The sequence below is a fragment of the Erpetoichthys calabaricus genome, chromosome 5, assembly GCF_900747795.2.
Source record: "Erpetoichthys calabaricus chromosome 5, fErpCal1.3, whole genome shotgun sequence".
Lineage (NCBI taxonomy): Eukaryota > Metazoa > Chordata > Cladistia > Polypteriformes > Polypteridae > Erpetoichthys > Erpetoichthys calabaricus.
In genome coordinates, this window is record NC_041398.2 from 191,191,930 (window position 1) to 191,207,808 (window position 15,879).

Genomic DNA, 15,879 nt, shown 5'->3' on the forward strand with positions numbered 1-15,879 from the left:
CCCCTAACCTTGACACTACATGCTTGTTGTACTTTGTTTCCTAGTTGCAGCTAGGTGGGGTCTGCACACTCATCCAAGTCTAAGAGCCCTGTTCTTCCTAAGCCCCTGTGATTTTCATGAGAAAATATTTAAAAAATTATAAAATTGTTCATATTCAGTGTCTACATTTGATTATGCTTGTTTTTATCAGACAAAAACAAAACCAGATAGTAAACCAGGCAGTGCAGTAAGCTTCCACTAACGTTAAACTCGTATCCAAATCTAAGTATACAGTTCTGTCTGATTGTGACACAAAACTAACTCCTTAGGTGCTCCATGCCATAATTATAATTACTAAAACTGAAACTAATACTGTATATATAAAAATAAAATAGAAATGTTTTTGTGAAATAAAAACTAAACTAAACTAAAAATACACAATGAAGGAAAACTAAAACTAAACTGAATCTCCAAGTAAGGTCAGAAAAATATAGAAATAAAAACTAATATAAAAAGGCAAAACTATAATAACCTTGGTACAGTCATGCAATGTTTAGCATTGCAGCCTTGCGTATCCAGTCCTACACCTGCACATGATAGATGCCAGTGCAAAAATTCTGTAACTTTGAAGAAGCACTAATTAGAGTAAGATCTAAGTAAACAAATCTTGCAGCCAGTTACTCACTTGACACTGTAATTGGCAGAAATTCTGAACCAGTATATGTCTTGCAACACTGGGCACAAGATAGGAACCAGCCATAGAGGGGATCTGTCCATTCCTGAAAAGCTGCACAATGTAAACTTCAATACCTTCAAATAAACATACTGCCACTCCATTTTTATCTTTGCGGCCTTGTGCTTCATTAGCATTTCAGCACAGATAAAATCAAAACGCATGGAATTACTGTTTGTTCACTGGGGGGTTTTAAAGATCATGTTCTACCATGTGTTATGATTAGCTGCTGAGATAAATTAAAAAAAAAAAAGAAGCAGTGAAAGCTAAGGATTCACCACACCCCTGGCAATAAGAATATGTTAGCCTCATAAACAAGGCTATGTTGATTTAGCACAAATAGATAGAATGGTTATTGTGATTTTCATTCTGAATATTATAAACGTCACTATCTATCTAAAAGTGTCAAAGTCGTTTATGTGTGTTTTATTTTTTTCTTTCTATTAAATCATTGTTAGTCCCCAGCTCACTGCCATCTACTAGCAAAACATTTTTGCAATTATTAAATGGGGGTGGGTGGCAATTATGTTGTGGGTAATTTCTTTGAGCCTTCTCCTGGCAGATCATCCGATTTGTATTATGATTTTGTTTTGTACTGAATTAACTTCAAATTATTGGACTTTGGATACTTATACACCAAACATATTTGTGTTTTATTTGTTTTTGTTTGCAACTGAGTTAGGTTGCAAGACATTTATTGTATGATAAATATATTCTCCTAGTTGATATTGTTAAAAGTAAAAGCAAGAAAATGTCTTAACTGTGCAAGGGTCTGAATATTTTTGTGTTGAGACTATATAAAATGAGTTAGTTTAAAATTTGCTAACATTTTCTCTTCATTTTAATGATTCTCCTTTCGTTTTCTGTCCTTCACTTTCCAAACAAATCTTTAAACAACTTTAATTCAATTTTGTTTTCCTTTTGACAAATTTTAAAGATTTTGTTAAATCTGAATCTGTATGATAAGGAATGGTTTGAAGGCTGGACACTATTCAGTGACATGAAGAATTCAGATGTGTGCTGTCTTGTCTTTCGAAAACGTCATGCCAATATGTAGAAAGCATACAAAGTTCAAAGTTCTGTGAGGAACTAACTTTAACTTTTTTGCCATCATGTTGTACACTCAACTCATTTGATGGCCCTTGTTTTATGTTGTATTGAGCCTTCTTGACAACTATGCTAAGGAATGTGGCTATTAAAAGTTAATGTAATCCTGTTTTCTCTTTATCTTTACTTTTTTTTCAGGGATTTCTGCGACTTCCAAATACTTTAGATGAAATTGATGCAATGATTAATGAAGAGCAATCTAGAGCAGCTTGTTTTACTGGACTGAATGCTTCGGTGTGTATATGTTCAAAGACGGTATAAGGGCAATAATCATTATAGGCAGCAGTACCAAAACTAACCTTGTAGTACATTCAAAATACCATGACATATTAAGGAAAAGATCATATGTAATTTAAACATTAAACTGTTATTTAAGCATTTAAAGTGAAAATTTATAAAAACATCTGAGAACAAAGGAATTCTTTCCAGAAAAACTATATTTTAAAACACGAACCTGCAAATGCTGTTGTAAAATTTAAAAGATTATAACATAACCTGGACATGAGACAGCATCTTTGTGTGTCTTGGAAGTGTTGTGTTATCATCTGCAGAAATCTATGTTCTTGTCTGTGACTATGGAGATTTTTACTTTTTTTTTCATTTAAATATGTCATGTTCTTGAGTAGCACTTAAATTCACTTGCTTGATTGCCTTATTTTCATTGTGTGGAGTCTTATGATTTTTTTTATTTGGCAGGAAGAAAGTATACTATTACATAGACAAATGGCAGTAGCTAACAGAACACGTGTTAATTTTCCAGGTTGTTGAAGAATATACAAAAAGGACTCAAGAAATACAGAGTCTAACCAGAGAATTAGAAGAAAAGAAAAAGGAATTAGATGATTATAAGGAAAATATTTCTCAGGTATCTACTAATTCCACAATTCACAGCTATTTTTTTTTCAAACTTTACAATGTTTATAGGTTAGGGACAGTTTTAACACTAATATTTATTAAATGTTTAGTAATTGAGTTGTTAATGTGATCTTTTGGTAGTATGTTGATAAATCATACTGTTTTATCATATAAGATATTATATATGGCTGACTGCATTTGTGTTTTAGTAAAGTAAACAATGATAGAGTGACAAGTCCATAGCCAGCTCTTTTTCAAATACACTGACATTGTCATGATTAGCAGAAAACCAATGCTTTTTAAAGGGCAAAACTTGCAGGTGGTATTTGTTCAGACAGATGAACCTTATAAATCTGGCCCTTCACTGTTTAGCATTTTTAGATTAGAAGACGCATAAAATTAGTGGTTAATGATTAGTTGGCTCTTTCAAATTGGAATATCTCTGTAGCGATGACTGTAGCAGCAATGTGTTTCAAAAGAAGCTTCATCCAGCTGACTGTTTAGTTAAATGTTATAATAATAAATTAGTCTTTTGTGTATGTGGGGGTGTGCATGTGTGTGTGTGTGTGCGTATGTGCGTAATGACAGGCCAAAATACTAGCCAGGGTGACCATTAGGTTCTTGGTCCTCCCTACTACTGTGGCCCTTCCCCCATGATTACTCAGTTTGGCCTGATAGCCAGCTCTAGGATGTGTCTTGGTTGTTCCAAACTTTCTTTAAGATTTATGATGGCAACTGTGATCTTGGGAGCATTCAGCACTACAGGAATTTTATTGTAGCCTTCCCCAGATCTTTGCCTCGAAAGAGTTCTATCTATTAGCTCTGCAGGCAATTTCTTCAACCTCATGCCTTAGTTTTTGCTCTGATTCACATTTTTAGCTGTGGGACCTTATATAGATAAATCCAATCACGTGAATTTTCACAGGTGGACAGTAGACAAGTTGTAGAAACATTTCAGTGATGATCAATAGAATGGAATTCACCTGAGCCAAATTTCAAGAATTATAGCAAAGGATCTGAATATTTATGTCTGTGTAATATTTAATTTTTTATTTTAATAAATTTGAACAATGTGTGAAATCTGTTTTTTGCTTTTTCACTTAAGGGTTACTGTATGTTGCTTGATGTGGGGAAAAAATTAATGATTTTAGCACTGGGCTGCAACATAAAACTTTGCAAAATGTGAAGTAGTCTGAATACTTTGTGAAGGCACAGTAAATTATATAACAATACATGCATAAAATTGTTATTTGACTTTATTACTTGCTGCATATAATGTGTATATACTTTTTTGTAGGTGAAAGAAAGATGGCTAAACCCTCTTAAAGAACTAGTTGATCAAATTAATGAAAAGTTTGCTGAATTTTTTCGCTCTATGCAGTGTGCTGGGGAAGTGGACCTTCACTCAGAAAATGAGGCAAGTAATACTTAACTTCAAAATGATTAACCCAATATATGCCATTATTTTGGTTGCTGGAATTGTGCATGCGTTTTAAGAATTAAATCTTTCAGGGCTGATGTTGACTTTTGTCAAAATTCAGGGGTAGAGGATGGTAATTGGCTGTAAACTGAGACGAAACTTGCCCTTACTTTTTAGTTCGACTCTCTTTGCTTGAAGGAAAGTTACGTAGCTTTGTTGATTTGACCTCGATTCCCTGCGCGTGCAGGAGTAGCGAAGAGCAAACAGCCTCAAAAATGGCATCAGCATCTGGGGAGACTAAAGCAAATGTGCAAAGCAAAATACTCCATGGACGTTTTCTATATTATTGCTGAATCAGACTCAGACTTTGATGCAAGTGATCTGGAGATGGAGATCAAAAACAAAATTGAGGTACCACCATCAGCCTATTGGTCCCCAGTTGATCGTGGTGCTCAACGCGTTCATGTAGCTGATACGCTTACAGCAGCATTCGCCTAGGAGGACCACTTATGATGACAAGAGGTACAAACCATATTGCGTCACACAGCAACTGCCACTGTCGCCCACCTGCTGTGCGAAGGCTGAGAGGTAGCTGGACTGCCATGCATTCCTGTTGGCCATCGAGCTGCCCTTGCACAGCTACTGCTGCCAGAGATGCCAAACAGGCGCCAACAGCAGCCACAGCACGTAGCAACAAGATGTTTTAGGATGATTTCTGTGCGAAACCAGTGCATTGTGTGCTGTTCAGAAAACTCTGTTTTTCGGAAAAAAATATTCAGCCCTCAAAGAGATAATATGTAAAATATATAATTTTTTTTTTCAATGGCACATATATGTCCCAGGCTAGGACAGTGGTAGTTCTTGCCTTTCAACAAGAAGATCAGGGTTCAAATCCCAGGTATGTGTGACGTTTGCATGTTCTCCTCCTCAAGTCCTCATGGGTTTCCTCCAGGTTCTCCAGTTTCCTTCCACAATCCAAAGACCAGCAGGATGGTGGATTGGCCCCAAATGTGTGTTTGTGTTAATCCTGTGATGGACTGCCATCTTGTACATGGATTGTTCCTGCCTTGCGACTGATGCTTGCTTGGACAGGCTTCAGCTTCTCCAGATCTTGCTCTGGATTAATCGATTTAGAAGATGGATGGATGGATGGATGGATGGATAGATATATGTCCCAGTTAGTTTTTTCAATGCAAAGTAATAGCAAAGTATATTGCTGTTAGCATATATTTTTTTTTTTTTTTAGGAGGAATATGACAAGTATGGAATCCGCATTCGAGTAAAGTTTCGTAGTAACACTCAGCTACATGAGCTCAACCCATTTCATCAGAGTGGAGGAGAGCGTAGTGTTTCTACAATACTCTATTTAATGGCCCTGCAGGAGTTGAACCGCTGCCCTTTTCGTGTGGTTGATGAAATTAATCAGGTGAGTATAGGATATGAAGAATTTTGTCTATTAAGCAATATTGTAAACAACTTTAACTGGGGACTCTTAAAATCTTTTAAGTTATAGAAAAGTACGAGTTGTAAAATAACACTTCTGAAAACAAAGGTATTTTAAAACTGAATGTTTATAGTTGTACAAGTAGGTACAATATATATTGTGAATTTAGGATTTAACCCCTCCTTTAACCGCCACCTTATCGTGGTGGAGGGGTTTGCGTGTCCCAATGATCCTAGGAGCTCTGTTGTCCAGGGCTTTATGCCCTTGGTAGGGCCACCCAAGGCAAACTGGTCCTAGGTGAGGGATGAGACAAAGAGCGGTTAAACAAACCTCCTATGAAGAAAAACAATTTTGGACGGTGTTTTCCCTTGCCCGGACGCGGGTCACCGGGGCCCCACTCTGGAGCCAGGCCTGGAGGTGGGGCTCGATGGCGAGCGCCTGGTGGCCGGGCCTGCACCCATGGGGCTCGGCCGGGCACAGCCCGAAGAGGCAACGTGGGTCCCCCTTCCCATGGGCTCACCACCTATGGGAGGGGCCAAGGAGGTCAGGTGCAGTGTGAGTTGGGTGGTGGCCGAAGGCGGGAACCTTGGCGGTCTGATCCTCGGCTACAGAAGCTGGCTCTTGGGACGTGGAATGTCACCTCTCTGAAGGGGAAGGAGCCTGAGCTAGTGCGCGAAGTTGAGAGGTTCCGGCTAGATATAGTCGGACTCACCTCGACGCACAGCTTGGACTCTGGAACCAGTCTCCTTGAGAGGGGCTGGACTCTGTACCACTCTGGAGTTGCCCCCGGTGAGAGGCGCCGAGCAGGTGTGGGTATACTTATTGCCCCCCAACTTGGAGCCTGTACATTGGGGTTTACCCCAGTAGACGAGAGGGTAGCCTCCCTTCGCCTTCGGGTGGGGGGACGGGTCCTAACTGTTGTTTGTGCGTATGCACCGAACAGCAGTTCGGAGTACCCACCCTTTTTGGAGTCCCTGGAGGGGGTGCTAGAGGGCATACCTTCTGGGGACTCCCTCGTTCTGCTGGGAGACTTCAATGCTCATGTGGGCAATGACAGTGAGACCTGGAAGGGCGTGATTGGGAGGAATGGCCCCCCCGATCTGAACCCGAGTGGTGTTATGTTATTGGACTTCTGTGCTCGTCACGGATTGTCCATAACGAACACCATGTTCAAGCATAGGGGTGTTCATATGTGCACTTGGCACCAGGACACCCTAGGCCTCAGTTCGATGATCGACTTTGTGGTCGTGTCATCGGACTTGCGGCCACATGTCTTGGACACTCGGGTGAAGAGAGGGGCGGAGCTGTCAACTGATCACCACCTGGTGGTGAGTTGGCTTCGATGGTGGGGGAGGATGCCAGTCAGGCCTGGTAGGCCCAAACGTGTTGTGAGGGTCTGCTGGGAACGTCTGGCAGAGCCCCCTGTCAGAAGTAGCTTCAACCCCCACCTCCGGCAGAACTTCGACCACATCCCGAGGGAGGTGGGGGACATTGAGTCCGAATGGGCCATGTTCCGTGCCTCTATTGTTGAGGCAGCTGACCGGAGCTGTGGCCGTAAGGTGGTCGGTGCCTGTCGTGGCGGCAATCCCCGTACCCGTTGGTGGACACCGGCGGTGAGGGATGCCGTCAAGCTGAAGAAGGAGTCCTACAGGACCCTTTTGTCCTGTGGGACTCTGGAGGCAGCTGATAGGTACTGGCAGGCCAAGCGGAATGCGGCTTTGGTGGTTGCTGAGGCAAAAACTCGGGCGTGGGAGGAGTTTGGGGAGGCCATGGAGAACGACTTTCGGACGGCTTCGAGGATATTCTGGTCCACCATCCGGCGTCTCAGGAAGGGGAAGCAGTGCAGTGTCAACACTGTATATGGTGGGGATGGTGCGCTGCTGACCTCGACTCGGGATGTTGTGGGTCGGTGGGGGGAGTACTTCGAAGACCTCCTCAATCCCATTAACATGCCTTCCAATGAGGAAGCAGAGCCTGGGGACTCAGAGGTGGGCTCCCCCATCTCTGGGACTGAGGTCACCGAGGTGGTCAAAAAACTCCTTGGTGGCAGGGCCCCGGGGGTGGATGAGATACGCCCGGAGTTCCACAAGGCTCTGGATGTTGTAGGACTGTCTTGGCTGACACGCCTCTGCAACATCGCATGGACATCAGGGACAGTGCCTCTGGATTGGCAGACCGGGGTGGTGGTCCCCCTCTTTAAGAAGGGGAATCGGAGGGTGTGTTCCAACTACAGAGGGATCACACTCCTCAGCCTCCCTGGAAAAGTCTATTCAGGGGTCCTGGAGAGGAGGGTCCGTCGGATAGTTGAGCCTCGGATCCAGGAGGAACAGTGTGGTTTTCGTCCTGGTCGCGGAACAGTGGACCAGCTCTATACCCATAGCAGGGTCCTGGAGGGTGCATGGGAGTTTGCCCAACCAATCTACATGTGTTTTGTGGACTTGGAAAAGGCATTCGACCGTGTCCCTCGGGGAATCCTGTGGGGGGTACTCCGAGAGTATGGGGTACCGGCCCCCCTGATAAGGGCTGTTCAGTCCCTGTACGATCGGTGCCAGAGCTTGGTCCGCATTGCCGGCAGTAAGTCGAACCCGTTTCCAGTGAGAGTTGGACTCTGCCAGGGCTGCCCTTTGTCACCAATTCTGTTCATAACTTTTATGGACAGAATTTCTAGGCGCAGCCAGGGTGTTGAGGGGGTCCGGTTTGGTGGGCCCAGGATTGAGTCACTGCTTTTTGCAGATGATGTTGTCCTGTTTGCTTCATCAGGCCGTGATCTTCAGCTCTCTCTGGATCGGTTCGCAGCCGAGTGTGAAGCGGCTGGGATGAGAATCAGCACCTCCAAATCCGAGACCATGGTCCTCAGCCGGAAAAGGGTGGAGTGCCCTCTCAGGGTTGGTAGCGAGATCCTGCCCCAAGTGGAGGAGTTCAAGTATCTCGGGGTCTTGTTCACGAGTGAGGGAAGAATGGAGCGTGAGATCGACAGGCGGATCGGTGCGGCATCTGCAGTAAAGCGGGCGCTGCATCGGTCTGTCATGGTGAAAAAGGAGCTGAGCCGCAAGGCGAAGCTCTCAATTTGCCAGTCGATCTATGTTCCTACCCTCACCTATGGTCATGAGCTATGGGTAGTGACCGAAAGAACGAGATCGCGAATACAAGCGGCTGAAATGAGTTTCCTCCGCAGGGTGTCTGGGCTTTCCCTTAAAGATAGGATGAGAAGCTCAGTCATCCGGGAGGGGCTCAGAGTAGAGCCGCTGCTCCTCCGCATCGAGAGGAGTCAGATGAGGTGGCTCGGGCATCTGATCAGGATGCCTCCTGGACGCCTCCCTGGTGAGGTGTTCCGGGCACGTCTAACCGGGAGGAGGCCCCGGGGAAGACCCAGGACATGCTGGAGGGACTATGTCTCTCGACTGGCCTGGGAACGCCTTGGGATTCTCCCGGAAGAGCTAGAAGAAGTGGCTGGGGAGAGGGAAGTCTGGGCATCTCTGCTCAAGCTGCTGCCCCCGCGACCCGACCTCGGATAAGCGGGAGATGATGGATGAATGGATGGATTTAGGATTTAAACATTTTTTTTCCAGTTTAGTACAGTTCAGTGCATCTGTTTTGTAGATTTCTTTTATGAATATGTCTAGCAGGAATATTTTTAAGAAGGTGTTGGAAAAAATTACTGCTATGTGCAGTAATATGCTAATGTATGTACTGTATCTGTAGAAGTTTCTACTGCAGTCTTGTCTTCCTTTCTGTTTGGGACTAACCTTTCTCCATTTTTGTTGCTGCCCATTGCATCCATCCATCCATTATCCAACCCGCTATATCCTAACAACAGGGTCACCGGGGGGTCTGCTGGAGTCAATCCCAGCCAATACAGGACACAAGGCAGGTAACAAACTGCGGGCAGGTTGCCAGTCCACTGCAGGGTGCGCACACACACACGCACACACCAAGCACACACTAGGGACAATTTGCACCTAACCTGCATGTCTTTGGACTGTGGGAGGAAACCGCATTACCCGGAGGAAACCCACGCAGACACGGGGAGAACATGCAAATTCCACACAGAGGGGACCCAGGAAGCGAACCCGGGTCTCCTAACTGCAAGGCAGCAGCGCTACCCAATGCGCAACCGTGCCACCCTATTCATTGCAAAAAGTACTAAACATTTGACTAGAACATATTAAATGTATTCCTGTCAGCTTCATCTTCAATGTTTTTTCATAAAGAAAATCTTGTTGATGTGTAAATTCCCAAAAAAGTCCAGGCATGTTGCTTTATTTCCAGAGCTTTTACTTCTACTACCATATGTAGCTGATTGGAAGTTCTTGAAAGGCAAGAAGTTACCCCTTACTCAGTGCAAAGAATTAAAGAGTAGCCGCCAATTCAGCCAGTAAAATTCACAATGACATACTGCAGTGTCAGATTAATTAACTAAACAATTGTATTGTCAGCATCACATCATCTTCTGTCCCAGCAGGCAGTTTCCTCAAGATATACTATTAATGAAAAGAATAGTAGTTGTGCTATACCTGTGCTGTTTTGCAAATTTTTTATGTATTTAGTAGCCACCAAATGCTGTAATGAAGAGAAAGACAACACTATTGCTGAAATCCCGGCTGTGCTGGTAAATACAGTTAAGGTGTTCTTCAATATGAAGCATCTAAATGGTATGTTATGAACCAGTGCCATTTTAATGACTGATATAATAGCTTTTTATGTGTCAGGCTAAACTAGCTGGTAAGAAGTTTCCTTTGGGTGAAGGTATATCTGTAAGTGTTTTGCAGGTCAAACAGTTGCTATTTTTCATGTAGCAAAATAGTATTCTACCCCTTTGACTTTGTGTGGCAAAAACTAGTGTATAAGCCATTCACTATAATACTTGGCTTTCTGAAAACCTGATGAATGAAGGCAGTCTCAGCCCACAGAACAAAAGGTTGCAATTAATGCATTATACAAGTGCACAAAAGTCACAGCTCATTTGATATCAGCAGTGTTGAAAGCCTCCTGAAAAATTCAAAGTAAAATCTAGAGTCATTGGAGAACAATGAAGGTACTAATAGAATTGTGATGCAAATATGTTTTAGTCAGTCACAGAAGAATTGGAATGCAGATGTTCCACCAATGGCAACAATATTTGCATATTTAAATAGCAAGTCAAAAATACTACAGTTTCATGTAACATTTTGAAGGAGTTCAGTTTGTGCCATATTTGCATGCCTTGTGCCTCAACCAATTTTCCATATTGAATGACTTTCCCAAAAGCAAGCAAAGACTGGAGGATGTTAACAAAAAAAAATTATACTGATACATTAGGGAGAGAACGACCAACAAGAAAAACTGCCAGGTGTGTGTTCTTCTTTCGTCACAAAATTATATATTTTTTATAGTCTTAGAATAGCATAGGCTTATCACCCAAATCTTATCAATAGTACATCTTGCAGTTAGATATTTAAAAAATTACAAATCATTTACTTCATTAAATCATAGGTGTTTATATTTACATTTCTCTAGTTTGGGTGTTTCCCATACAGAAAGTGGGTGAGGTAATCACACAGAAAACCCCTAAGAACAGCAGCCCCCTTCCAGCTCCCTTTCTGTATTTTTAGAGCTGCAGCCGAAAAGAAAAAGGAGGAAAACACTGTCAAACTTGGAAAGCATGTCTTATATTTGATTCAGCTTATTAGAACACATACGTTTATATGCTTTTTAATACAGGACAATATACTGTATGTCTACAAGCATTATATAGCCTTTGCTTTTTATTTTAATTTCTGGTTAACAAATCAGTATCTCATGCACTAAGTGGAGCATGCACACTTTGATACACAGCAAGGTAATCTAATAGTCAAGCCATACCAGCTTCCCTTTCCTTGGCCTCTCCTCTGTCTGATGCCCTGCCTTTAGATACTTCCTGTTTGTTCCCAACAAAGACCTTCAAACAAGAAATTCAAACCATAATACTGCCAATGAAAGGCAACAAAGCATGTGATTTATGTCCACAAATTCAGAAAACTGAGACAGTGTTTGATTTCTAATACAGATTTGTTCATAATTAAGGCTGCAAAGTTATTGGAGCAACTACAAGACCTTGTTTTTTCATATTTGTCTGTAAATGTGAAATATGCAAGGAGATTTATTAAAAGCTAAGTTTGGTATTGTCGAATTTCAGTTATTTCTTCACAAACATGGTATACTGTATACAGTGTTCTCCATAATGTTTGGGACAAAGAATCATTTTTCCTTGATTTACCCCTCTGTTCAACAGATAAATTTATAAATCAATCAATTGCATACATTTCGGTCACACCATGTAGAAATTTCAAAAGTTTTTATACATGGACCCCCCCCACGAAGTTAGCCATTATCCTGCTTCTGTGTAACACGTTGCTTGTTAATTAATTGAGCTATTCCTGTAGACTGTACTAAAATGGAAAAGAAGGCATCTTCAGAGTTCTCTGAATGTTACACTTGGAAAAACTTGCAAACCAATCAGTAAGATGCCATACAAGGTCACCTCCTTGGCCAAGACCCTTCTTACCTGGTTGCTCAGTTTGACCGGACAACCTAATTCCGGATCGGAAATTGCCCTAGTGGTTCTAAATTTATTCAGTTTCTCAATTAAGACCACTGTGCTTCTGGTAACGCGTCAAGCTTTAGAAATGGTTTTATACTCTTGCCCTGATCTATGCCTTACCACAATTTTATCACAAGGTCTCCTGGAACTTCTAGACTTCATGGCTTGGTTTTTGTCCAAACAAGCAATGTGAGTTGTGGGAACTTATTTACACAAGTGTATGCCTTTCTAAAGTATGTCCAATAAATTAAAATTGCTACATGTGAACTTCAGTCAAGTTATAGATACATCCTGAGGGTAACTAAAGCAAACAGAATGCACCTCACCATAGTATTTGGTGACACAGCAAAGTGTTAAAATACATACTGTATATGAATGAGAGATTGCAGTTTAATAAATTTTACAAATGTTTCTTACTTTGTCATTACTGGTTATTGAGTGTAAATTTATGGAAAAAAATAGTGAATGTATCCATTTAAAATTAAACACAATTAAGTGTGCAGAAAGAAGTCCAAATGTTTTCTGAATCCACTATATAAGGAAAATTGGTAATGGCACCCTCAATTTACAATCGTATCACAACTATACCGACTATCACACATGGTATTCTCTTACAGGGCAAGGGAAATGCAATACGCCAAAACCCTTTACACTTCAGGTTGACTGCTGTGCTGAGTTACAGCTATAAATGATTATAAAAAATTCACATTTTAAGACTTGGATGATGTATCTGCAATGCAAACCTTTCAAACTGTTGTGCTCATCAAAGCAGACAGAATAACAGCAGCATATCTGATTTAATTACAGATCATTTCCATTAAATTCTCTTGTCAGACTTATCTTTCAATTTAAATTGGTATAGGAAAACATGATGACAATATCCAGTTTACCTCTCAGTCAGTACCAGTAATGCAGGCGCTCAACAGTTTGAACTGACGTACGTGAAAGAATTTTTGAAATGAATAGTATTAATGAAACCTTTCTTCTCTGGGCCTGGTAATGAGAGGAGCTGGAGTTGTGTTTAATTTGTTTTTCTTTTTTCATGTAATGTTCCAGACTTTTTCTCTCAATGTTCAGCCTTTGAAGTACAGTAAAAAGTAAATCAAAAAATGTTCAATAGTTTACTAAACCCATTTACTGGAGTTCAGTCTTTTGAAGCCAGCCTATTGTACAAGAAATTTATATATAATATATATATATATAAAATATACAGTATATGCTACAAAAGAGATCACCCTATTTCATGTATATGACTTTTTATTTGTTCAGTATTGTACTGCATTGTATTGTTGGGTGCATTTGAAAGGTCTCGTTTTAAACTTAATTAATCATTGATAAATCCTTTTTTGTTGTTTATGGGTTTCATAGTGCTATGTTTTAGCCAAAATTTAAGTGCATCTTTTTCCAGATATTTTAGTGTGTATGTAGGTATGATTAAAAGATATTAAATTAGACAAGATTCTTATTAAGTATGTCATTAATTGTTTGAATTGCATGCTTCTGTTAGTCTGAATGCATAGAAACAAAGATTATCATGACTTTGTGCATAATTTTTCAATTAAATAATTGTTCATCGTTCTTATGAAATTAAACACTTTGCCAGTTGTCTGATATTAAAGGAAAATGAATTTATAGTTGATTAATCTTATACGTCCTTCTTTAAACAATTATAGTTATTACAGTATATGGTAAAAAGTAGTATATTTTAAAAAGTATGTTACCTTCTCTTTTCACAGGGAATGGACCCAGAAAATGAAAGGAGAGTTTTTGAAATGGTAGTTCGCACAGCTTGCAAGAAGAGCACATCACAATACTTCTTTATTACTCCCAAGGTGAATAGTTTTTCCAGTGTACCTGCTTTCAAGCTGCATTGTAAAAGTTATTATATTCAATAATGAAATAAAATGTATTAGTTGCATTTGATAGTTCCTATCAAAAATATCTAATAGGTGTTTTTTATTTTAACTGAAATTGCATTAATAATTGTAATTTGTTTTGGTAAATACCAAAATATTCCAGTTATGTTTATTTTGAATGTCTATACTTTTCTGTACAGTGCTGAGTACAGTACAGGTATTAGTTTTTCTTTGCAGAGCATTAGCTTTTCTGGTCCTTTAGTTTGTATTTCAGTATCTGTTCAATCCACAAGATAGATTGGAGAGATATAGGAAACTCCTAGTCATGCATTGTTTTAGCTATGTCTCCTTTAATCCAATTTAACACTGGATGTGAGTGCATTCTTCAAGAGCATTTCATTTTACAATAGATAATGGTGTTTGTGAGTCTGATTTTTTTTGGTGTCTGCAAATTTAATCCTAACTCTTTATTATTCTGTCCTTCTGATTAGACGTTTTGGCATTGATAGATTACATAAAGTGGTTTATGATACTCGTCTTATATTTTTTGCCATATGCTTGAATTTTCTGAAGTAAATGCATTGGTATTGATGTCCAATAGTGCTGTTGTATTCTTATTTTATTATAAACAGGTCCATTTATTTTTGAAAATGCTTTTATAGCTAAGTAAAATTTAAATGTAAACTTTGGCATATTTGGCAGCTGAGTAATTGTAAAATATTAAGTTCTAAAAAAGATTAAATTAAACATAATGAATCTTAAAAAAAATAATTAAAATACATTAATGAATATCAAATTTAAGTAAACTTGCAAGGTATTTTAATGTTTATAACCTTTATTTTATAGCTGCTTCAAAACCTGACATTTGCAGAAGAAATGACTGTTCTTTCTGTCCACAATGGACCATATATGTGTCGTCCAAACAAATGGAGTATCAAAGCATTTCTCAGACGAAGACAGCGTCTTCAGCGTATGGTATCCCAGTCATATTATCAGTAATTTATAACCTTAGAAGTATTCACTATATACATTACAGTATTTTCAATAATTTTGTGTGTGTGTATATTTTATATATATATATATATATATATATATATATATATATATATATATATATTTAAGGGCTTCAGTTTTATATCTGATACTGTATTGTATTCATATTTTTTCAAATGTTTCATAAATGTATACATTGTTATTGAATCTTTTAATAAACTTGAAACAATGTAATTTAATATACAAATATAAAACATTTGTTGTGTTTTTGGTAAAGTATTTATCAAACCTATTCTATTCAATTTATTCTTACAATCTGTTTTTTCAGTCCAGTGTACTACAGCTACATTCCAGATAAAATGCAACAAAAAAGTATGCAATGCTTACATAGAAAAATATGTATAATGTATGTGTATATGTTTATGTATATTAAGTTTTAGACAGGTGTGAAAAAATGCTGTAAACTAAGAATGCTTTCAATAATGGAAGTGTTAATCATTTATTTTTATCAATCAACAAAATGCAGTGAATGAACAAAAGAGAAATCTAAATCAAATCAATATTTGGTGTGACCACCCTTTGCCTTCAAAACAGCATCAATTCTTCTAGGTACACTTGCACACAGTTTTTGAAGGAACTCGGCTGGTATGTTGTTCCAAACATCTTGGAGAACTAACCACAGATCTTCTGTGGATGTAGGCTTCCTCACATCCTTCTGTCTCTTCATGTAATCCTAGACACACTCGATGATGCTGAGATCAGGGCTCTGTGGGGGCCATACCATCACTTCCAGGACTTCTTGTTCTTCTTTACGCTGAAGATAGTTCTTAATGACTTTGGCTGTATGTTTGGGGTTGTTGTCCTGCTGCAGAATAAATTTGGGGCCAATCATACGCCTCCCTGATGGTATTGCATGATGGATAAGTATCTGCC

At 39.7% G+C, this 15,879-nt stretch overlaps 1 protein-coding gene across 1 annotated transcript in view; it reads left to right on the forward strand.

Moving 5' to 3' along the window:
- The window catches only part of smc5 (structural maintenance of chromosomes 5), a 121,205-nt gene extending 106,192 nt beyond the window's left edge, over positions 1-15,013 (forward strand). Inside the window, exons 19-24 of the mRNA XM_028791755.2 lie at positions 1,958-2,053; positions 2,580-2,684; positions 3,972-4,091; positions 5,341-5,520; positions 13,834-13,929; positions 14,800-15,013. Coding sequence (XP_028647588.1) covers positions 1,958-2,053; positions 2,580-2,684; positions 3,972-4,091; positions 5,341-5,520; positions 13,834-13,929; positions 14,800-14,952 — 750 coding nt within the window. The 3' untranslated portion in view covers positions 14,953-15,013. The remainder of the gene's footprint in view (positions 1-1,957; positions 2,054-2,579; positions 2,685-3,971; positions 4,092-5,340; positions 5,521-13,833; positions 13,930-14,799) is intronic.
- The last annotated feature ends 866 nt before the right edge of the window (positions 15,014-15,879 follow it).